This window comes from Sinohyriopsis cumingii, chromosome 11 (genome assembly GCF_028554795.1).
Source record: "Sinohyriopsis cumingii isolate HCF-2022 chromosome 11, ASM2855479v2, whole genome shotgun sequence".
Classification (NCBI taxonomy): domain Eukaryota; kingdom Metazoa; phylum Mollusca; class Bivalvia; order Unionida; family Unionidae; genus Sinohyriopsis; species Sinohyriopsis cumingii.
In genome coordinates, this window is record NC_142971.1 from 12176772 (window position 1) to 12202063 (window position 25292).

The following is a 25292-nucleotide window of genomic DNA, read 5'->3' on the forward strand; positions in this document are numbered from 1 at the left end:
TCACTGTGCGAGATACCACATGTAATGAGGAAGGATTCTGGTTAACAAAATGGGCACCTGGACAATGTGATATACCCAGAAGACTCACTAGGATTTTAAAACTAAGAGTCCAGGACTGCTAACTTGGTAAATACTGGAGTCCCACCAGCAAAAGTTGCAGTCCCCTCCCAGAAACATGTTGAAGTGGCTAAATGTTCATTAAAATGCCAGGAATAAACAGACACAAAGCTTTGTCAGTTTTATTTATTTGTAATCATTTATTATTCTATATAAAAAACCTATGTATTAAAATTGATATCATGTACAAATATTCCTTTACTACAATATAGTTCACTTTTGTCTATGTCACATTCCACAAAATATTCTAATGCTTGGCTTTGGATCGTATTCCTCCACACTAGGTCCCTCTTCTTTGACTCGCATCATTTGTGTTAAGGCCTCACGTTTTATTCTGGACCTACCCTTGGTCTTGGTTTTGTTCTGCACACTGAAGCCTCTCTTGCATGTCACGTATGTCACTGGTGACACCAACACAATCACAGCTGGGACTGCAAAGTCTGGAAACCTCTGTACTCTTGAAGTAAGAGTTGTACAGGCTTCTGTCAGTGTGCAGTTCAACGATTTTATGACTACCTAGAAAGTAGGTGGTCTCAAGATGTCTCATGCCTAGAAAATGTGGAACTTTGCAGATTAGAAGAACCAGTAGATGCCACTGAGTTTAATTTTCCACATTCTTTACACCACTGGCATATAGCTCGTTTGTCAATCAGAATGGATTTTTGAAATCCAAGGAAAGTTTTATTCTAAACACTAAGCCAGGCATCACACACTTTCTTACACTTGGCTACTGTCCCGTCCGAACTATCAGTTCTAGCAACTTTAGCAGAGAAACTGTATATACATGCTTTGGAGTGAAGAAATTCAAAGGCACCATGACAGGTCCTCGCAAACTTGGATCAGTGTATCCCCAGAGGTGTAAAATTGAGGGTAAAAAAAAAAACTTAATGTGTCAGAACTTTGGGTCAAATAAAAAATGTGGGGGTCAAAAATGTACTGACAAATTTTCATATGACTCGTACTTTTTCAGCTTGAAATAGGATATTGCAACTTGCACAACATACTCTCTCTCTCTCTCTCTCTAAACATACAAATAAACCAACATGCACAATTAACAAACAAATGCATTGTCCGTTCAAAGAATGATTTTTTTAGTTCATTTTTCTTATAAAGTCGTATTTTTAACAGTCTCCTTATAATCAATATGAAGCAATATTATAGACCAACACACTACATACAAGCCAATACAAAAAGCCAAATAAATCTTTAACCAAATGGCAGTTTATTTACTGCCTTTCATAAAATGTGTACTATCATCGGTTTCATTGTACTTCGTCCTAGAACACATTTATCCAAATATGAAGGAGGATAATGATTCATTTTCTTTCAATAAGTTATACTTGAACTTTAAGATCTTTCTTTTATTACAGCAAAGTTAAAAACCAATAAAATCTGCAATGACCCACTGACTTTGTAATCCAAGTAATGCATTTGTCTCTACAAGTTTACTTATTTCTTTGTTGTGAAAGAATGTCTTGGGTTATAATGTGTTGTCCATATATCTTGTGGCGAATGAGGGCAGATTTTTTAAAATTCTAAAACCCTGTCAGAAAAGGATTATTCACTTTTGCAATCTTCACAATTACATGATCAGAAGTCACACTGGTAATCCTAATGGATGTGCCATATTCCAGTCAAGGGAATTATTTTCTCCATTTTTCATTAAAGTTAGATCCACAGTTACTCTTCTGTGTTCTGCTTCTTTCACTTTCTTCGCTTGAGATTTTTAGTGCACGACGTTTTAATCTGGAGATCACTTTCTAGTGCAACAAGCATTGAGATTAGACATCTAGATGACAGCTTGCTGAGCTCAATGGAAATCGCGTGAGAGCTCGCAAGATTAGGGGAAGCTACTCTGTCATAACACTGCCTTTGCTAGTCTGGTTCATTGTTTCGTATGTTCCCTGCGTTGCACTCTGATATACGAATAGAGGAGCACAAGGCAGGGAGCAAATAAAGCGGGAAACCAGTCAATGCCTATGCTTGAAGTATATACGATGCCATCCATCGTCCAATGCACTGGGTATTAAAAAAATCCTGATCACATTATGAAAATCCTTTGTGTCAAAAAAATGCATGGCAATGAAATGTGTGTGTCAATTTTCTCCAGCATGTGTCCCTGATGCACAAATGTGCGTAAAGGGAAAAACTGTTGGATACAATTATTTGATGTTACCGCAGCAATAACAAATGGGTATTTGTTTGGTCCTTCAAAGAGAGCCTTTAGTGGCACCTTCAGTAATACATGCATCTTCCCCAAAGCAAGCCAACGACCTTTGTTCAAAGGAAGTCAGCAACAAACTTAAATAAAATTATTGTTTCATTTTTCATAATGATTAGAACATATTTATTGTGCCGCGAAACTTTTCTGTCTGCAACAAAAAAAGTGCATACTGAGGAATCCTGCATGGGTGATCTTCTGCATCCCAGATCAAAAATTTGTGTCCGAATACGCGTAATTAAGCGTTTCCGAGATCTCTGATACCAAATCATATCACCTAGTAAGGATTCTGGTTAACACAATAGGGTACACTGACACTGTGAAAAACCACATGTAAAGAGGAAGGCTTCTAGGTAACACAATTGCATACATGCCAACTCTGTGAGAGGCATAAGCATAAATATTGCTATTATAAGTAGCAAAAAAGTGTAATTCAGGTGTAAAAAGTGTAATCTATATATTACATGCCAGAAATACAACACATACGCAAAAGATACATTTATTTGGGCTACTAACCTGGTTCTGCAGCTGGTCAAAATTTTTGTCTCAAAGACAAAATCCATATAGAATACAAATACAAAATATACTGAAAAATTATTAACATTCAGCACTCCCCTGAACTAGTCTACAAATATAACTTTCACTGAATGATAGTGAACTGGAATTCTGCAATGAGCATGGTCATGTGCTCAAAGTAATGTTCTACACTATTCTCTTTTGCAGTTTGTTAAGAACCATTTGCTCTAACATTTTCTGTCTTCTAACAGTCACAACTCATACTGGAAAGTGTTTTGCTAAACATCATTGCCATTTTCTTTAAAGTTATAGACTGGTCCATTCTCATCAATGTAATGAATCTGTGAGGCAAAGTTTATATCTGAATAAGCCCATCTGTTTTCTTGGAAATGAGTCATATACAGTTGCTATAAATAGAAATAAGGAAAGTACTCTTATGCTATTCTTAAACAGTAGTCATCTTTTTAAAAATATTCTCAAATTTATACAAGTGGAATTAAAGAGATGATAATAAAAATGACAAATACAAGCTTTTACTGCTTTATTTTTTATTTTTTTTTAATATACCAAAAAGGCTTAATCCATATACTGGCAAGTGTAAAACAGAATTTGATGAAATAAAACATAATGATTATGCCAAAAGTGTAATGGTTGGAATGCATGCAATTGGGGTCACCAACACAGAGATGCAAAATCATACAACTGAGGAAGGATTCTGTTCAACGCAGATGGACACAGTGCCTTAAAAATGACCCTAAATGTAAAACCTAACAAGATGTGATTTTTGGATGGACAGATAAGAGCTACACAATATGCCTTGATAAAAAAATGTAGGATAAATATATGCCCAGTCAGTTAATAATTCATGTATCAAGAATAAATACAGTAATTCCTGGGTTTAGTTTCCCTTGCAATGACACTTTTCAATCTCAATGATGGCTGATACAAATAGTCTGGATACATGGGCATTGATCAAGGTCCATGCTAGGGTGTCAATTCTGGCAAACGAGTCACTCCACTGCCAGTCTTATCACCCAAATACAGAGAAAAAGCAAAGTTGACTTTGCCGTTTCTACAGCTGAAACCTTCATCCTCACCTTTCCTGTTTCTGGCCACAGAATGCTTTAATAATTCTGAATACAATAACAACTTTTGTGTCTTTTTTTTGTTCAATGAGCAATGTAAATGGGTTTAAATGAAGTATTTTCAAGCCTTCATATCAACTGTTATATCAGCATGATAATTATTTATGTGACTCCTGCCAAAGATTCATACATCAACCATCACAATAGAGTAAGAAGCCAATTGACAAGCAAATTATTACTCTGCTGAGGTTTACTGAAAGAATGCTAGTAATGGTAAACCATTTTATATATCATCCTCTGAAAAGATGAAAGGACTTGCACCTCAATATATTGTTCACTAGTATTCGATGGTGACCTATTTCTGAGGTTACCATCTTTGGCAAAAACGGAATCATACCAAAATTATTCTCAAAGAAAGAAAGAAAAATTTGAATATTTGCATAAATTATTGGGCTCAAAGATTGTGTTAAAGAGCTGTTTCAAATCATTGTTTTGAACATTCTAAAATTTTACCTTTGTGCACTCATTTCTTCCTATTTTCCCACCACTTCAGCCTAATGTGTGGTGTAGATAAGTCAATTTTTCCTAAAATCTGAGTCAGTGTGAACCAAGCTTGATGCAAAAACTGTACACGATGTTAGTGCTAACAACAGTAGTGACATGATCATAACATCAAAGGTGTAATGCTTCTGTTTAAAACTTTCCAGATTAACTCAAATTTTTCTACTACTTGCTAACATGAGAGACAAAAATAAGTCCAAAATAGTCAAACAAGTAAAAGATTTCAGAAATGTATGACAGATTCAAAGCTTTACTATCATTAACATGTTTGTAAACATTTTAAAATCTTTATCAGAATTGTAAAATTTTGTCCTCTAACTTACTCTCCAAATGATAACTATCCATTCAATGCAGGTCTTGGATCTAACTTTACAAGTTTCCAATGAAAGCAAGCTTACTGACACTGAATCTAACTTTCTGAATTTCTGGCAACAAATTTTGGCTATCCAATTTTAAAGAAGATAAGAGTTGCTGGTCACTACCAAAATTCTCCACATTGTTTCATTCAGGTGAGCTAAACAGAACACCTGGATAATTAGCGTGGATAAAGCTTACCTGGTCAGGTGAAAAAGAACCGTCTCCTCTAGCATTGTTCTCCTGGTTTGCTGTGCTCTTCTCCTGTCTACATGCTGTATGATATTCTTTCCTAGTTGCTAAAACCTTTGTGTACTTCTTCTCCCATGGCTTCTGTGCCTAGAAGAAAATGAAAGTTATTGCATAGTGCACTACTTCAAGGTAACATCAACACCTTGTACAACAGAAAACACTGCATTTCTGAAAATTTATCGAACATTTGAATAACAATACGACCTTAAACAAAACACAGACATTGGCACACTGCATCATGTGCCTGCAGGAGTCTGATTGGCATTAACATGACACTTATACAAATTTTTAAGTAAATTTAAGACTGGAAGAATGATGAAAGCCGAAAAAGGCTGGACTGCCTATGCTACCAGCCAGATCGAGGGGTGAGGCCAAAATTGAATTTAACCATCTTCAAGCCCAAAATCCAGCTTTTCCAATAACTTAGCATTCACATCTCTCTCTTCTTCCATAATGAAGATCACTGCAAACAATACATAATTCCACCCCCCACCAGGATATTCATTTTTCAATAGCACTGACCAAACCAGCACTGTAGCGTCTTCAAGTAAAACCCAATAATTATTCACCCAAAACAGTACCATATACATTTTTATTTTAAATCCTTTTCTATTTCTTTCAATCAATAAATATCCTACCAGTTGAGTAATTTCAGAATTTCCTGTCTCAACCATTCCACTTTGAGCCCCAAGTGGCTGAGTGGTCTAAAGCGCTTTCCGTTACGGATCACTGTCATCTCACCTCTGTCTGTGTGGGTTCGAGTCTCGGATTCGGCTAATGTGGGTATGTGAGAAAGCTTGCCAGTAGCTTCTCGTGGGTCGGTGGTTCTTTCTGGGGTTTTCCCGGGTTCTTCCTCCACCATTAATACTGGCCGCCATGTATAGCCTATCATGTGCTGAAAAATGGCGTTAAACCCTACTACAACAACAACAACAACCATTCCACAGTTATGTAAAAATCAACTCTTTAGCACAGTTTTGCAAGTACTATGTCATGTGACATAATGCACATGCAACAGCTGTTTCTATTGGCTGATTCTGGGATACTATCTCATCAAACAAGTGTTCTGAAACAGAACCAGCTATTATCAAGGCCAGTTTGATTAGACTATTCCAGGTGCTTCAACTATCAACAGGTCTAGGCTTTCATTCTATCTCTACTAAACACTGGATCACTTTCATGTCTACAACTTACTAATCTAGTATTTATATATAAAGGTAAGATGGATTTGAAACAGACACTGAAAAATGGGATAATGCACTTCAACAAATTTCTGGCTGGTAAAATGGCCAACTATGGCATGAGTATATGGGTTATGCCTGATGAATCATCACAACTTTACTCAAACTGTTGAAAATTTGATTTAGATTTATAAAATGATACATAATGGGTAGTTCCTGCATGTCGAGCCCATTCATCAAAGCATTCTTGTAAAGTGTGTGACCTTAACCCCAAAGGTCGAAATGTTGCATCAGCATGTTCCAGAATAAATTGTCTAGATTCATATTGATTCCTTCAAATTATGTAAAATCCATTAAGAGGTTTAGGAAAGATTATCAAATGATACAAAAGTAATCAACACCTTAAGGAAATTTTCTATGACCGTTATCCTGACCCCAAGGTCTAATGGGCAGGTGATCAGGTCTGTGAATAAATTTTCTTGGCCTCACAATGAAAATAACCAATCAAGGGGTTTGGGAAACAGAAAAAATGAAGAAAAAAACTACCCCAAAGTCCAATGCAAATTTTCTGTGTGACCTTGACTCCAAGGTCAAGTGAGAAAGCAGATATGTCAGACAAAATGAACTGTCTCAGCTGCATAATGGTTCACTCCAAATATATTATTCTAGCAAGAGGTTTAGGAAATATAAGCAAATGAAAGAAAAAAATTTATGTGTCCTTGACCCCAAGATAAAAGGGCCAAGCAATCAAGCTGTAGAATGTCTTAGCTTCAAAATGATTTATGCCAAGTATAACGAGACTCCATAAGAGGTTAGAAAATACATGTATAAGAAATACTGTATAAGAAAAACTAACCAATAAGCAACTGTTGACATCTGTACAGCTAAATGAAAAATAATTGCTATGCCTCACTTCCCACTAATGCGGGATCGGCAAAAAACACCATTCTACTATATTAAAATTCCTAAGCAACATGCCAGCTTTGTGAAAAATTATTAAATTATTCTGAGGCATAAAACAGACAAGCCATGACATTTACAAATACTTGTTAAAGCATCTACACTTTAACAGCCATTTTTATATTTTCAAAGTTACACGATATCTGGCATTGCTCGATCCACAATAAAAACAAAGACATCGCAGGAATCTGATATGTACAGTATATTAATATCTGAACATTTTTTATCCATGCCTCTATCACCATTATTAGGTGCTGTTAAAAAGCAATCACGACTTTTGGTAAGATGTATGAGGACTGCCTTCCAAGACCAAAAGCTGTGTCAGAAAATGAAAAGCAATAAAGTGGTATAGTTCACTTGGCTCAGCATTGCAAATAATATCCATGTCTGTAGCACTGTGAATTTCAGGTGAACATCTTGAAATAAAGATAAAATTATTTAATTTAGTGTGTGTGTGTGTGTGTGTGTGTGTGTGTGTGGTTTGGATTTTTAACATATCTTTAAAAAAAATATTGTAATCTGACATGTTGGTCATAGAATTTCGACAAGTCCATTTCTGATACAGGACTAAGCTGTTATGGAACCCATTGCATCCCACAGGTAAATGAATATAATTTGCATCATTATCATCACTTATTTTCATGGATGTCATTGAAATTTTCACCAGTTCTTAAATCTTGCTTATTGCAACTTTGTATTTGTGACTTTGTAGAAACCATGAATAACACGAAAATCTGTACCCATGAAAACTACTGAATTTACAGTATATTTAAATCCATCCTGTGCCATATGGTACATATATCTTACCTTTCGGAATCCATCCTCAAATTCTTTTGTCTCTTTGAAATGCATCATGGACTTATGATAGTTCTCTTTCTGCCAGGTTTTGATTGAGGCATGAACTGTTGACATCAGTTTCTCAGCTACTTCTGTGTGCAGAGCCGCCATTCGGTCAGCCTCGCTAAGAACTCCTCGCCACATGTTCTGTGTAGAAGCATATTCTGGACCTACAATAACACAATTATACTTAACTGTAGTCCTTAAAGTACAGGTCTGACCTCAAATAAATGCCCCATAACCTCCACATTTTCACAAAGACAAACAAGTTTCCTTTACTGGTGATTTGCAATGGATCCATCATTTGTGAGTGTTAGTTGCAGATGAAGAATTTTGGGAAATCTGAATTATTCTGGAACTATCTGTTATGACCAGACTGAGGCCAATGCATGCTTGGGTTGAGAAACAATTTCAACACCTGTTGTCCTCAAATGCAGATCACCAACAATTGAAACCCATTTGCATTTTAATTTTTTTTTTAAAAAAACAGGAAAATGATCTATCCAAGTCAAACATGCTGCAATTTGGTTAAAGAGCACATATATGTATAGAAAATAAGTGTATGTGGGCCTTGGAAAGAAACAACTGACATTAACTTGGCTCTTCTGACTTTCTAATTAATTGATTAGTACAACAAATTATCTATTAGATTTTGTCCTGAATCTCTTATCAAGATTTTCATTAATCAACCATATTTATATAATATGCAGTTCAATTCTATTGCTCAGCATAAATAAACTTTCAAAATAAGTACTGGATTAAAAGTTATTAATGATAAGGACACACAAAAATATGAGGCCCAAGTGCGCCTGTTATCACCCACTTCAGTAATTTACGTTTATCAACTTGTGAATGCAAGTAGGCCATTTACATAATACTTGAAAATAATGATCTTGCATTACATCAAAATTCCAAGATGACTTACTACTTGGAGATTTACAAATTATCAAAATGTCAGAGAATGAAAAGTATATCAATTATAGCATAGCGGATTTGCAGTGTCTGACAGGCAAACAATTAAAAAACAAGTCTGAACAATGAGTGTCAATGGACAAAAGGATATGCCATTATTTCACAAACCTACACTTTAATTTGGAAGAAAAAGGATGCTTAAAATGACAACTCCTGATCCATTGTGGCTTTTTTAAAATGGTTAGACTTTTAAGAAGTTGAGAGAAACTAATTTCCATCATATTTATTTCTATTTCCCAGAGAAAACAATAAGCTGGCATTTGGACTTTTAAGCTAAAACATGTAATAACTTTATAAGTCGATTGGCGTACTGGTTTTAACAGCACTTACAGAACTTTAAGTGACTATATTTTTGCCAAGAAAATTGGATCTCTGTTCCTTTCCCTAATTCACACTGAGGCAGCTCACTCAGTCTGGCCTTCGTAGGTTCTAAACTCCGGTGGCCTAGTGGTCAGAGCATCCGCCTTGGATGTGGGAGGTTGTGGCATTGATCCCCAGCCGAGTCATACCAAAGGCATACAAAATTGGTACTAACATCTGTCTTGCTAGGCACTCAGCATTAAGAGGTTAGTGTTAGAACTGGTCGGCCTGGTGTCAGGATAATGTGACTGGGTGGGACATCATGCTACATGTCTGTGACATGATGCCCCAGTGCTAGGCATCACTAGAAACTGCCACAGTGCAGATATTGTAGCGATATGATTGAAAAATTGTTAAAGCTACGTTAAAAATCCAAATCTCACACACACACACACACGAGTTCTTAACATATATCCCTAGGATTGTCAGTTTGATTTGCTATCAAGCTACCAGAGCTCCAATTTCCTGCTGAAACTGTTGCAATTTTTAATTGTCCACAAACAAAAAAATATTAGAATATCATTTTCTAAAGAGGGACCTGAGGAAAGCAAAAACAGTAAGTTGGAACAATATCAGAATCAAGAACTGCCACTGAAAAAGTCCAAGTTAAATGTAAATAAAGTCCTGGCCCTTCACTTCTACTACACCCAGGGATTATCCTGGGCTTCACCAATGTCGCAAAATTGCCATTTGTATTCCTTATTGGCAACAAAATATACCACTGGGCAATTTTTTGGCGAGATCCTTTTTTGCTGTTTCATTTGTACACAAATAACGGATTTGGAGTGGAGAAATTCAAAGGGACCACAAAAGGAAGCCAGAAACTTGGATACACAATTTACTGTAATCTATCTCTTACATAAACAAATCTTTTGATCATATTGACAAACCCATCTTTAGAGTGCTGCTTGTTACACCATAATCTGCTTATGTTGACATCTGGCCTGAGTACTGTATGCTGTGATATATTCAATCATGCTCCCGGACTATACCTACAATCGACTGACCTCTGAAGATGCGAACAGAAACAACTACAATTAACTGAACGACGGCTAATCCTTTTGTTGTTTTTTTTAAATATGGCAATGAAATAGTTTTGCTGAAACTTTAGAGAAAACTGATTACCTCTGAAGTACAGATTGCTGTGTCTAAATACAAAGCAAATGGACAAAATCTCAATCAGAATTATATACTGTCAATAATACAACATTATCATCGGTAAGTTAGATGTTACATGTTCATCATCTCATCCTAAGAATAAGTTAATAAAATTAACAGCATTTGGATTTAGTACAAATTCATCAGACAACACAGTCACTGAACCTGATGTCTGTTATACCTGGCAGTCCAGCATCATCTACATGTAGTGATGGTAGTAATGTTTCAAGTGCAACACCACATCATAATGAATGAGTCAAAAGTTCCTGAAAATTTCCCGACTGCTGGAAACTTGGGTGTCCGTGGCTATGATACAAAGTTAAGCAGATGTTCTGTGATATATTTATCAAGGCACAAGTCATCAATTCATTTACAACCGGTTGTGATATTGTGAAGAAAGAGTGTGTCATGAAAGATGAATCGATGTGGGGTAAGTAATATATGTTAATTTTGCTCATTGATCTTTTACTTTTGCTGTCAATCCCATGTTACAACTGCAGGGACATAAACTATGCAATAAGAAATAGAAAAGCAAACAAAGTTTTGTATAACTGAAAATAATTTATTTCTCAAAATACAGGAGTGAAAGAATTAACTTACAGCATAGTGAATGAATTCCTATTTCTTAAAAGTCCTATAAATTCCAACAGTTCCAATGAAAAATGCCCCTTCTGTGTTGAAGTTTCAAATGTACAGAAAGAATTAATTTCCAAAGAATTGAAATAGTCTTTGAATAAATTCAATTAATACCGATCAGTTATTCTAGCATATCATCAAAAAAATAAATCTTTTTAAAAGCCAAGTCAGGAGATTAAATCTGAAAACACGCAGATTGGGACCTACTATCTGGAAGTTTTTTGCGTCATATTTAAGCATCGTTTTCACTAAATATTCTCCGTATTTTCAGGTTCAATACACATGAAATTCTCAAAAAGGACATGCAGTTTCTCCATGTGGAGTGCGTTATTTGCCCCACACCCACGTGCCCCGATTTCATATTCTGTAAAATAGATGAAGGTTAGACTTGAGCCTCTTCTACATACTTCAAAGAAACCGCATGTTCTACAGTGAGTGAAAGCACTAGCAATTGATTAACAAATAGACATGCCCTTTTTTGTTATAACTAACAATGTCTAAGATAGGTGTGAATTTATGTTAACAGTTCATATGTTGTCTCAGGCCACCATACATGTGATAACTATTTCCCACTTTATTTCCTTATTGTTAACTAGTATATGCATATAACACTGTTGACTTAATATCAATTTTTTGAGAGGCACATATGGCCATTGTGATATGTTTCTTCACTCCTTCTTTTAATTTAATGATGGTAATTAATGCTTATATATACAGTAATGCCAGGTGTTGACTCGTGTAAGTTTCACTGGTAGGAATGGAGATCATAGTTTGCTTGTCAAGAAAAATTCTACAGCATTTAGTGATCATTCTTGGGATTTAGGAGGCAAGTCACTATAAGCAAAGCATGTCAAGCGCAGCAAAAATAAATTTCTGAACTCCTGGTTGACGGAGATGTACTTTGTGAAGCTAGCCATAAAAAGGGGGAGGTAGCCTTTAATTACTGAATGCATGAAATCGAGGATCGTAATATACGTCACTGATCTTACATTGCAAAGTATGACCATAGGGTTTTAGTGTTAAACTGTCATTAACTAAAGTTCCTTACAAAACTATTATTTGGAAATTAATATACATAATATAGATTGGCTTGATACTTGATGTTTCCATTTAAAAAAATGAGCAAGACACTGTAGATGTCTGGAAAGTAGATATTTTACATTTGATATAACAGTGATGCAGGATGCAAAGACCACAGAAATTGCGAAAAGTAAAAATGGTATTATCAGTGCCATGATGAACACTTTCTTGCGGCTTACTACAATCACAACTGATCATCATGTGACATTCTGTAACATTTTAATAGTGCAAAACAGTCATGCAATGATTTATTTTGTAATATTATAGCTGTATTGCTTGTTGTTAATAAAGTAATAACTATCCCATCTTTTTCAATTTTCATTGCCTATTACATTAATAGACTTGGAAAAATATTCACTACTTGTTCTGGCAACACTGAGGATGGCGATATTTTTTGGCGCCAACTTTTTAAAAGCCAGGACCATACTTGTAGAACTGATCAAATATAACACAAAAATGTGGGATGAATATTCCATATCCTGCACAACTGATTATATTTCTTGGGCAAGTAAATTTTAATGCAAGTTTTCCATAGGAAATAAAAACTAGAACTTGATGACTACTGTATTTTGCTTGATTCATCCTTGCAAGGTAAGTTCCAGTTGTTAAATTGAAACTATTACCCCTTGCTACAAATGTCATGTAATTACAATACAGTTTGTGTGGACTTCGGCTATTTAATGTACCACCATGTCGGCTTATTCTGCGCGTTGGGTAATTCTGCACAACGATATGTCATTTCTGTAAACATTTGATCATGTGCTATTTTGGGTCAAAAATCCATTTTGTATCCAGAAAGAAGAATCGTACATTAAGAAAAGTGATATTCATAAAGTGTACAGAAATATCCCACATTTAGACTCGAAATGCACATAAAAATGTGATTTTTAAATGGCAACGTGAAGACCACTCCATGACCTGCTTGAACGTGTAACCCAGAAAATCTGACTTACTATGCAGCTTTTAGAATCATGCAAATAAATACATTATATAAAAGATGGAAATGTGTACCTTAAAACAAAACTGTATATTAATCCAAGTTTCCAATTTTGCAAGGTGTCTCACACATACAAAATCGTCTGCTACCAAACGTGTCTACTTGCCGCTAGAACATAAATTCTCAACAAGTTCCCTGGCGTATAGTCTGTTTCTAAATTCTGTAGTCATTTTTCCCCATCAACAAGACATTGTAAACACATTACATCCTATTCATTGTTGTTTTTCTTCCACGTAATAGCTTATTTTTCATAAAATGTTGAACTTTACTAACTTTTTAACAAGATCAGTTTTCTTTGCTTAATATCTCTTGCCATTTATTGGCATTTTTACGTTGAATACTATAAAACTAGCTATAAGCCTGACCTAATTATTCGACTGAACTGCTGACAGAAACAGTCCAAAATAATATATTTCATTTCCATAGCAAGATGGATAAACATTACATCTTTTCAAAGCTATGCACAGAATAGGCCGACATATCGCGAGTCAGGAAAACAGGGTGGTGGTATCCCCTGTGTCCAAAATTAATATTATTTTGAACAAAATATTCTGGTGACAATTGCATCTTTTCAAATGGTAAGTACTGCTGTATTTTATTTTTGTCAATCGCTCGAATTCAGTATGCGTTTTGCTTCAATACTGGAAACGAAAACCTTAGGTGCGCAGAAATGCCAGACAGCAGAGTACATTTAACTTATACTTCAAAATTTGTTTTGTGGGGTAGAAATAAAAAAGTTTCTGATACTTCATGCCAGTTTTTTAAAGATTTTAATTCTATATCAATTTGATTTTCTCAGTGATCAATATTAGTAATTAGCATGAAAACATCGTTAGTATTTCCCAACATCTGACTCTGTGACTTTCTTACATGCACATTCTTACATGCACAAGCATGTCACATGATTCTGTGTAATACTTATGACTTGAAACATTTACATAAGCATGTGACTGATTCAAGTATCATATGCAACATTTACCTGTTAACACATTAACCCCTAGCGATGACTTAACGGGGCAGGAGGTAGTAGCCTACTGCCGAGCTCTGTAGCGTCATGGTCATGCAAGATACACTAAAGTGGATGGTATTATAGAAAGGCAGACAGATGTAGCTCTACAATGATACTAAATACTCTGGAATATCTAGTTGCACTACAAAATACAGATTAGAAAAACCTCATTTTTTGGACCCGACTTTTTTTTTAACCCAAAATTTGCCCATGGTCAGACTCCGATTTTGTCTCCGGATTTTAGACTTTTTGGTCTCAGATATAAGGCAAACCGGTATGAACTGCAAACAGACAGATGAGCCTTTGCAAAAAGTAGGATAAGATGGGCATTTGGAATAAAGAGTGGTCTCCATACAAAGAAAATGGCTCCGTTTAGCAAAAAATAATCCAACTTTTTCCCTTCTGCTCATGCACGAGTCAAATAGCCTATGACAAACTATGTTTCTAACACAACTAGATTTGGTGTTTTCAAGTCTATTCAGAAATAGCTTTCAAAATGTTTTTCCTACTCGATTTTCAGGCAAAAATGACAAAAAGCTCCAGGGGTTAATGTGTTAAAGTGCTACATTTTTCATCAATCGATGTTACAGAACATTCTTCAATTTAATAATACTTAATTTTGTGATTAAAAATACAATTTTACAAAAAAAATTAGATTACAATTTTTAATGCATGAACATAAAAATAACCATCTAAAATGTGGTAAGGATAAGAAATATTGAAAACTGCAAAGTTTTGTATTCATTGTTTCTCTCTTTTTTTGCTCAAAATTTTTCTCCAAAATGAGTGATGGTCCCATTTCCCTCGCAATATATTGCCAGAGACACCCAAAAATAATTGTGTGGTTCTTTTGCCAGAGACACCCAAAAATAAATGTGTGGTTCCTATTGAACTGGTTTTAAAATTAGGATAGGTATTTTTTTTTGTAAACATATATTGTATAATGATTAGTATATATAATGTACTAAGTACTTCAAGTACTGGGCAAAACCAGCTCAATTAGATGCACAAATAAATTTTCAGGATTTTTTGTAAAAACAATTTTTTTACAATTTTTTGTTTGTTTTTAAACACCATATATATTATTATAATACAAAGTGCTTCAAATACTGGCCAAAACCGGCTCCATTAGATGCACAAATCAATTTTCAGAATTATTTTTTGTTATTTCTTTTATTTTTGGTGGTATATATATTTTTTAACACACACAACATGATTAAACAGCTTTAAGGACACATGGTACTAATGGTATGAAAAAATGGGAACCAGCCTGGAAATGGGTGAACATACAATAGAGTATATATGGGTTTGGCTGACCAGGATTGGTTAATAATGTAAGTTATATTTTGGAAAAAAGAATCTTTTGAGAGCTTATCCTAGTTTTAAGTGAGAGAAAGAAATAGTAACATTGTTATATTGTTGGAATTTCAGTCCTTTAACAGTCTTGGGTTTGGAACACTCATTACTAAAATTAGCACCCGACTCTGCTGTGGAATTGAAAGCTCATGTTTCAAACACATGCAGGTCCAGAAAATGCCTTGGCTCATATCCTTTCCTCTACACAGAAGATGACATCCAGGTTTCATCTATGCTGATAAATATAGGTTTGATCATAAGCACTCAAAAATTTTAAGTTATTCAATGTTTAATATCATGGTTTTTGCATAGGTTTACTATGGGAACTGAACTAGTACTGTGAGTCCTTAAATTTCTAAACAACAATCAAGTGAAATAGCTGTACACGCAATTGATAGTCAAGGAGTGGAGCCGTTTGAATAATTAAAGTCTACAGTCTGAGGTATTTAGATTGCTATGTATATGCAGGGAATAACAAAAAAGATGCTCTATTTTCCTCAACTAAAACAAATATGATTCTGCATTTATATGTAAGCAGCTGCATATCTGCATACAAGTAGCTACACCACTCTCTTTAGGTCTTTAAAACATTTCTCCAATTGTGGTTCTACTTTTCTATTCAATAAAATACAGTTTGTACTCACTTATAAGTCAAGTCCCACTGCAAATTGCACAGAGCCAGATCTGCTGATGCATAATGCATCAGCAGATCTGGGTTTATGTAGTTTATATGAGTAAATCAGTAGAACAAACAAAACAGACCCTGATCTGCAGGTGCATTATGCTACAGCTGATCAGGATCTTTGTTGTTTGAATTTGACTCAACTTATAAACAAATATAAAAAGTAGGTTGAAGAGGAGCATATCAAAACTGTACATGATACCTGCACATATATACATGGATGGTTTAGATGTATAAATGTATCCCTTTGAGAAACTCTTGAAACCTTGATTCTGACCTTCAACAAACTAACCCCAAAATAATTTCTGTTGTTCAAAGATGATACCACTAACTGGTTTGGCTTCTGTGAGTACATTTCAGATGTTGAGTAGGGTCAACATCTGAAAATTTCAAGGATGACTAGAGGGAATCTTGAAAGAGTTTCTTCTGACCATCCTGAGATTGCTTTTCCTCCATCAGCTCGCCAAAGACAATCTTCTTTGGTAGTCTCTCTTCTGACATCCTGGTGATGTGATTTGCCACTCTCAATTATGATTTCATCAGCAGAGTGGAGATGCTTGGAATGGCTGCCCATGTGACAACCCACTATCTGGGACCCTGTCATGAAATCTTTTCCTTGTCAGTTTCCTCGAGCAGACCATTCTAAATAGTTCAGTGTCCATACAGCTTGCATGCTACCAATCAGAATACAGCAATCAGCTGCATGACAGTATGGCACGAAGTTACCTTCGGTCATAAAATCACTATATAAACAGCCTTCATTGAACTCTAGAATATAAATACCTGAAGTGAAATCCCTGATGGACATTTGTATGCATATGGCTGCAAAATGTAAACCATATTATCCACTGTCGAAATTTGAGAATAGCCATCACTTGACCTGGATAGTTTACAACATTCCTCAACTATTGCACTATAGACTGTAGTTTACTGGATATGAAAAATAATTCTCTTCATCAGAATGATTATTTTTTTACAGAGAGGGAGATACTGATAAAAAGCTGGTAGTAAATAACTTTGTTATCATAGTAAATACCTTTGTTATGCTAAAGCAGGGGTGTTTACTGTTTGTGATTACAATCAGTGAAAAATCTTTTGTAAACCAAAAACAATAAACAAAGCAGCTGTTATTTATATTGTTTAAAAGAACTGCCAAGTATAAGTCTCTTCAACAAATGCCAAAGGAAGTGGCTGCATACAATTTAGACCACAGTATCTTGAATTGACTATATTCATGAAAGAGTGCATTTGTGAGAGAGAGAGAGAGAGAGAGAGAGAGTTGTGGGTTTAAAACCCTTTTTCAGTACATGATAGGCTATATATGGCAACCAGTATATTTGGTTGTGGAAGAACAAGCACAATCCAAGGAAGAACCACCAACCCAGAGAAGCTCAAGCTACTGGCTTGCTTTCTCACATACCCACATTGGCAGAACCCAAGACTTGAACACAAGCAAACAGATTTGAGGTGGCAGTGATCAGTAAAGGCTAGTGCTTTTGACCACTAGGCCACCTGGGATGCTGAGAGAAAGAAAGACAATACAAGCACAAATAGCAGGACTTGCTTTTTTGAAACATCTGGTCTATAACCCACCAATTCGAGTCACCCAGTTTAATTTGCTAAATCACCAGGAAAAACCTGGAAATTTTCATTTTCCAAAACTTGTTATTTCAACTGACATGAACTTTCATTTGAATTACCTCATTGCACTGTGTGATTGTGGGGATCACTTCAGTATAAGAACAGATTACTTTCACCAGAAATGATATTTGCTGTAACCTTGAATTTTACCCTTCCAAATGGTAGTACAATACTAACTGAATTTTGATAATTAAGTACAAAGTCATAAACTTGCAAGTATGAAGCCCTACAAATGTAAAACACAAAGCACCAGATTTATAGAAGTTGATGCTAATTTTCTGTAAAAGGTAAAAAAAAAGCTCTTTGACTTTTTGAGGGATATGGTTTGTATTTTCTTGTTTTTATCTTTTGGGGTCCTTTTTTTATAACCTTTAACAGAATTTTTGAACTAATATATTGGCAGCATGTCACATTAGAGGGGTAATTCTGTATACAAACTTGTCAATGACAAGAAAATTGGCCTTGTAAAGGAGGGGGCAACTGCACTATCATTCAGTCAATTCTACAATTAAGCTTGCCTATTTTAATACTAAAAAAACCTACCTTTAAATTGCAGCAATTACTTATCCTGTCACTTTTGCTTAGCTGAATTTGTCAGTAAGGTGGGTAGGCTGTTATCATACTGATTAAAAGCAGAGTAATTAAATATATTAACATTGTGCTGTAACAATGAGACCCTGCAAAAAATGCCTGCACTCTGTTGTGCTAATGTGCTCTCCTGGCTTTAATGATGCAACTGGTAAATCTGTCTGAAAACTTGTTCTGGCGGAGAAATTGTTTGAGATGAGCCAGACGTGTTGGTGGAGAATGGGCTGTTGAGAAGGGATCCATGGTGTTGTAACAGGAAATCCCTCCTGCATGGTAGAGACCTGGGTCGATCTATCAATAGGTCTAGGAGATCGCTGAACCATGGTCACTGGGACCACAATGAGGCAGTGAGAATGATCCGAGCAGTGGAAGTTCAGACTCTTTGCAGAACTTGTGGTAGCAGTCGGAAAGGTGGGAGGACATGTGTGAATAGGCAATCTCAATGGAAGCTGAATGCATTGACTGACCATGATTTCTGATCCAGGACAGGTCCATTAGAGGTCTTCCCCAAAGGGAAAACAGGAACTCTGTTAATGAGTGGTGAAGAGACCATTCTGTGATGACGGCTTGGTCTGTTCTGGATAGCCTGTCCGCTAATATGTTCATCTTGCCCGGAATGTTGCGAACTCGGACTGTGACATTCTCTGAGACTGCCCAGATGAAATGGTTCCAGACATCCATGCAGAGAGAAGGGGCATGTATGCCTCCTTGACATCTTAGGTAGGCCACAACAGACATGTTGTCTGAAGAGACCTTGACACATTGGCACCTAATTAGGTAAATGTACCCTTGCAATGCTAGAAATACTGCTTTCATTTCTAGGTTATTGATGTGGAGGGACAATTCAACCTGAGCCCAGGAACCATGGAGAATTATGCCCTCCAGCTCTAAATGAGCTCCAGCGCATGAATCGTACACATTTGTGAACAGACAGGAATAGGGATTGGGTGCATGCATGGGAACCCCCCTTCAGGAATCTCTCTCAATTCATCCACAAAGCAAATGGTGGTGAAAAACTGGTCCTAGCAGGATCGGGGTTGATAGAGAATCTCTGAGGTTTCCATCTTGTAGAGGACACATGTGATGACGTCCTAAAGGGACCAATTCGGCAGAGGCATTCAAGCTTCCAAGTAGGGAAAGATAAAGGCGAGCAGATAAAACAGTTTTTGCTTGTACTGTTTCTAGGACAGCCAGGATTCAATCAACCTGATGCAAGAGAACCCAGACCAAGTTTTGGTTCATGAGGAAGTTCATCCCCATGTAAACAAAGTCTTGTGATGGAACGAGTTCCGACTTCTTGAGGTTTGGTAGGAGACCCAAATGAGTCATGGTGGACCAAGAGCAGAACAGATCCTGATGAGGGGACTGAACATGGACACGGTAAATCAACCAGTCATCAAAATACTGAAGAATTGATATTCCCTGTAGGTAGGTCATTAACGCTCCCATAACCTTGGTGAAGACTGGATGCAGAAAAGATTCCGAATGGCAGAACCCAGAAATGACAACTTCCTGGTCCAGGCAAAAATGAAGATATTTGCGGTGCAACAGAAATATGGGGACATGTAAATAGGCATCCTTAAGGTCTATGGAGACTGCCCAATCGGATGGATGATGAGTGTTCTGGATTGAAGTGGTTGTCTCCATCTTGGAGGTTTCCTCCAACAGAAACTGGGTGAGTGGGGAGAGATTGATAATGATTCAAAAATTCCTGTTTTTCTTGGTGATGTACAGAAATTCCGCCAATAATGCCACAGTAACAGATAGTGCATGCCGAGATGTTTTGGCCACAGCATCCAGCAGACTGGAGGGGCCATAGGAATACTATGTGTCACAGTATCTAGATGATGAGGAGGCAAAGAGGGGAGATGAGAATGTCTATCTACCCTCGATGATGCAACACCTGTAGCCTTCCAAAAATAAACCACTTGGTGAGGATATGGTGGGACACGAGCTGCCGCATCACTTCGATTGGAATGGAAAGGTCCAGTAGTCCATGGTGGCATAATGGACCAAGGTCCCTGAGGTAGAAGGCCCCACATCCTATAAGGGTTCATAGGTAAAATTGGGGGGGGGCACCGAAACCCCCCATCCCTGATCTCAGTCCTGTATATGGATTGTAAATCCTGCACAGGGTAGGATGGTGGAGGGGGGAGATGGGGAAGCTCAGTCCTGGCCCTGACCCGTACAGTGAGGTTGATGACAGATAGAGAAAACCTCATCTTCACTCTGTGCATCATGTGTGCAATGTGTTGTCTCCCTAACAGAAGGGGTCAACACATTACCAGAGGCACAATATGTATTGTGGTGCTCAACCTTCCTGATGGGAGAGAGCAACCAGCTAATATGGTGCTCAGCCTCCCTAAAGGAAGGGTGCAACCAACAGTTTCGGTGCTCAACCTTCTTGAAGGGAGGATGCAACCTGTGGTCCCAGTGCTCTACCTCCCCAACAGGAAGCATAGCTGCCAAACTGCACGATTCTTTCAATGATTCATGGATTCATGCCGCTTGCAAAAAAATCATGAACTCCCCAATTCTCAATTATTTTAAATCTTTAATAAAATAACCAATTTCCCATTAAGCGCTAGTCGTGATATTGGCAGTTGCCGAAACAGTCAGGCACCGCTAGTTGCGATATTAGTGGAACTATAGTTGATTGGTACAGTTGGCCTGGTAGCAGGCATTTTAGCGTATATTAATCTATATGTGTAAGAGCAGTTTTACAAATGCTTTTGAGAGAAACTGGGGCCTAAACGGAATTTTGCTCTGCGCATGCAGCGCAAACACTGATTTGAATTACCATTCATCACCGGATCTTGAAAATGTCTTCACCAACAATTAAAAAGAAATGTTTTGCGCAAAAAGTGAAGTTTAGTTTGGAATGTACCAAAAATTGGCTGTGCATTCTGCCATCAAACACCGATATACATCATGCTTTTTGCACGCAGTGTGCCACAAATTTTAGCATTGGGCACGCTGGCAGTGACAATGTGAGGAAGCACATTGGTAGTAAAAAGCACACAGAGGTTGGGAAAATTAAGAACTCGCAGCAGATTTCAGCTTTCGACAGAAGACCTGCAAGCTACCAGCGCTGAAGCATTGTTTGTGAGTTTTGTTGAGCACAATCTCCCTTTATCAGCTGAAGACAATGCTAAACATTTGTTCTGACAAATATTCCTGGACTCGAAGATCGCTTCATGAATTCATGTCAAAATTCACTAATTTGTATCCCTATTTTCACTAATTGCGAGCCTGGAGGGTTGGCAGCTACGAGGAAGGAGCAACCCACTATCTGAAGTGTGAATGTTAGTGACGGGAGAACATTCTGTCATCTCCCTACAGGGGGGAGTTAAATGGCTTCTTGAACGTCAAGACCCTCCAATTAATATATTCATTATAATATGTGCGATCTGAAAGAAAAGCCAGAAGAATCGGATGAAGAAGAGGGAATGTTCCTCCATATTTGAGAGTTATGCCTAGAATCTACTAGATTACATGAGCTGGAAGAACACAAATCAGAAATAGTGCAATGGTTTTTCCAAGTGCACATGGAGCACTTGATGCAGTCTGTATGGGTAACCCAAGAGGTCTTTTTGTGACCACATTGTCCCACAGACTATTTTGATGAAATTTTTTAATTTTTTAAATTTTTTGTGCTAGTGTGTTCTTTTGTCATTGTGAAACTCAATTTACACACAAAAAAACAAATGATGGAAATTATCGTTGAAGCATTTCCTTATTTATATAAAGAAACAAAATATTCCAGTTCTGTATGAATTTATAATCATTTTATTGAGTTGAAAATAAAAATGGAGGAAATGATATCAACATTTGAGTGGGGCCTGTTATTGTTCCTAGAACATAAGGACTTACCCGTGTACCATTTAGTTAATATTTTAAGTAAAAGTGTCTATCACTACAGGTAGAATATGAGGTAGCTCCTGCATTCCCACAAAGAATGAAGTTCTAAGGGGGAAAACAAAAGGCTACAATACGGTTTTATAAATGAACAAACAGTAGTAACACTGAGAATTATTAAGCACTGTATAGAGAGAGAGAGAAACTGCTAACTGCAGTATATTAGTTGTCCACAGGCATAATTTCTCGGTCACAAAGCAACAGACATCTGTACAGCATTGCATCCATATGAAAAGAATGACATATATGTAAATCTACTTTCTGCACATGACCATGCAACAGAGTGGTGTGCAAAAGGTCAAAAGGGTCTCTGACTTCTTCTCCACTCTAGGAGGATGTATTCACATCATACGAACGATATATTTTCGGCATGAAAATAAATTAGATAAGCAATAGTGACAGGATAAGTAATTGCTGCTATTAAATCAGTTTTACCTTTTTCCGTTGCTGTGACCATGACATTGAACCTTTCAACCCCAAAATTTAATATGTATTTTATGCCATCCACAAAGTTTGGTAAAAGTCTGTAATAACTCAAGATAGCATGTGAAAACCCTATTTCTTCTTACAGTAATTGTAACCCTGACCATGGACCTTTTGACTCGAAAATCAATAAGCAACTTTCTGATCTCAAATTCAAGCTGCTACAAACTTTAATCAATGTATTTGCAATACATGAAAAGTTAAGAGCATGTAAAACTTTCCTTCTTGAAGTCATGTGACCTTGAACACTGAAATTAATGTGTTTCTTCTTGCCACAAATGCAAGCTTTTACAAAGTCTGATGATTTAAGATGGTGAAGAGTTGGAATTATTGTGCTGAAATGAATTAAGATATGGATAGATGGAAATTATGACATAATTAACTAGCAGCAGAGAGACTCAGCCCACCAACTATTCCATCCAACAGAACCCTCTATCGAGAACACTCTTGATAGAGGGTCTTATTTCACAAAATAAACCCTCTATTCTGAAAACTATGATAAATAAGCCTTCTCTGCTGACTAAAGGAGTTATTTCATGAAAAATAACTAACTATAAAAATACTTCTTGACTCCGGGGTCTACTAGACGAAACACTTGGTGGCCGAGTCTCTCTGCTGCTAGAAATGTAAATATTCTAGGATTTCTGCTGTGAATTAAAAATTTAAGTTAACAATAATGGCCAACATTGAAGAAGCACATTCTGCTAGACTAGCTCGAGAGCTACTAGAAGCCATAAAAAAAATTATTCCTGTGCGAGACAGTGTAAGACAAAAATTACAAGCGCGGCAACAAGCACAAGTTGAATTTGCAACAGGTGCAGAACAATTATTTAAACCCGTCACAACAGCCACTGAAAAGGCTGCGGTGGTCACTGAAAGAGCTTTATTGGGAGATAAAAAGGGTATTCTTCCAGTGTTAAAACAAACCACTGAGCAGACTGAAAAGATTGCAAGGAGAACCAAACAAACAAAAAAGATTTTACGAGAGCTTCCAACTGATATCGCTGCAGCTCAACCTCCACCCACTGTTGTAGCTCAATCTCCACCCACCGCTGAAGAAGGTACTGAAGTCGCCAAAGCTGCTGCACCCAAAGCAGCAAAGGAAATTGTTGAACTGACTGCAAAATTTGATCCGGGTTTTATTAAACTCCTTAAAAACACACCAGAAGAAAAATTACCTGAATTGATATTAGATGGTTTATATAGCAAAAAAAAAGTTTTAAACAAGAAATATGAGTCCACGACTGATGACAATTTTATTAAATGGGCGTATCGTATATACTATGACAAAAAAGTGGTCAAATTTAACGATCCAAAATTTTCAACCCTTGTAAATGCAATGAAGAAACATGACGAAAGTAGACAACAAGGGCTTCCACCTCCCCCCTATTCACCGCCATTGGAGGATCGTCCAGATGAAAAAGATATTGATGTTCTCAAAGATCTTGGCTTATATGGAGCTACAGGTAGTGGTCTTTGTGGTCACATTACTTGTCCTGATAATGTTCTCAATGATGTATCACGGCTAGAAGTTCTCTTAGGAGGAAGGCGTGCCGGAAATAACTCTCCGGAAATCATTAATGAAGCGGCTGATATCTGTCAGTGATTATTTCGCGGCGGCATCATGGATGCTCACATTTATCGAAAACTTATTGATGAACTCGTGGACAGCGATTAGAGAAGTAACTAATTAAATAAAATGATAGTACACAATTCTCATCGTAGACCAGTCATGGTCAGGGTTGTAAATTCACGAGTACCCGTATACAGGATGACTTATGGAAATGGATTAGGCGATGTTGTTCGAGGTTTGTTCGCGAGGATGGCACCTAAAGCAATACCGATCGCAAAACAATTATCAATGAAAGCCATTGATGTTATTAAAGATAAAGCTATTGGCGCTGTTGGTAGCGCTGCCAGTAAAGCATTCCTGGCAATCAAGGACAGACTAGCACGACTGATACGTAGAAAACCTCCGCCGGTAAAATTACCAGCCACCGCAAACATGCAAGCAAATGTTAGTAAAGTAATAAATGAAGCCGCAAATCAAAAACTAGCAGCACTGATAAATCCTGAACAAATAAACACAAGTTTGATTGCGGGAAGTGGTCTTCGTTTTAGATGATAACTTCTATAATAAAATGTTTAAACGTGAATCCGACCCAGCATTCGACATAGACGAACCGGTTCTTAAAAATGAATGAAAGTGCGTGATTATCAGTATTATTCTTATGACGCATGAGAACCAAATAAACGAGGACGAATTGAACTTCAGGTTCAGGATACAAGTAGATATTTCCTGCCCGCCGAAGCATTTATTGAGGTAGA

General features: G+C 36.8%; 1 protein-coding gene across 5 annotated transcripts in view; it reads right to left on the minus strand.

The window, feature by feature from the left end:
* The window catches only part of LOC149787615 (protein kinase C and casein kinase substrate in neurons protein 2-like), a 149663-nt gene that overhangs the window by 83186 nt on the left and 41185 nt on the right, over positions 1 to 25292 (minus strand). For all 5 annotated transcript variants that reach the window (XM_089973789.1, XM_089973791.1, XM_089973787.1 and 2 more), the window contains exons 3-4: positions 8055 to 8254; positions 5056 to 5193 (exon numbers count right to left, since the gene is read on the minus strand). In XM_089973789.1, the coding sequence (XP_089829915.1) occupies positions 5056 to 5193; positions 8055 to 8254 (338 nt within the window). The remainder of the gene's footprint in view (positions 1 to 5055; positions 5194 to 8054; positions 8255 to 25292) is intronic.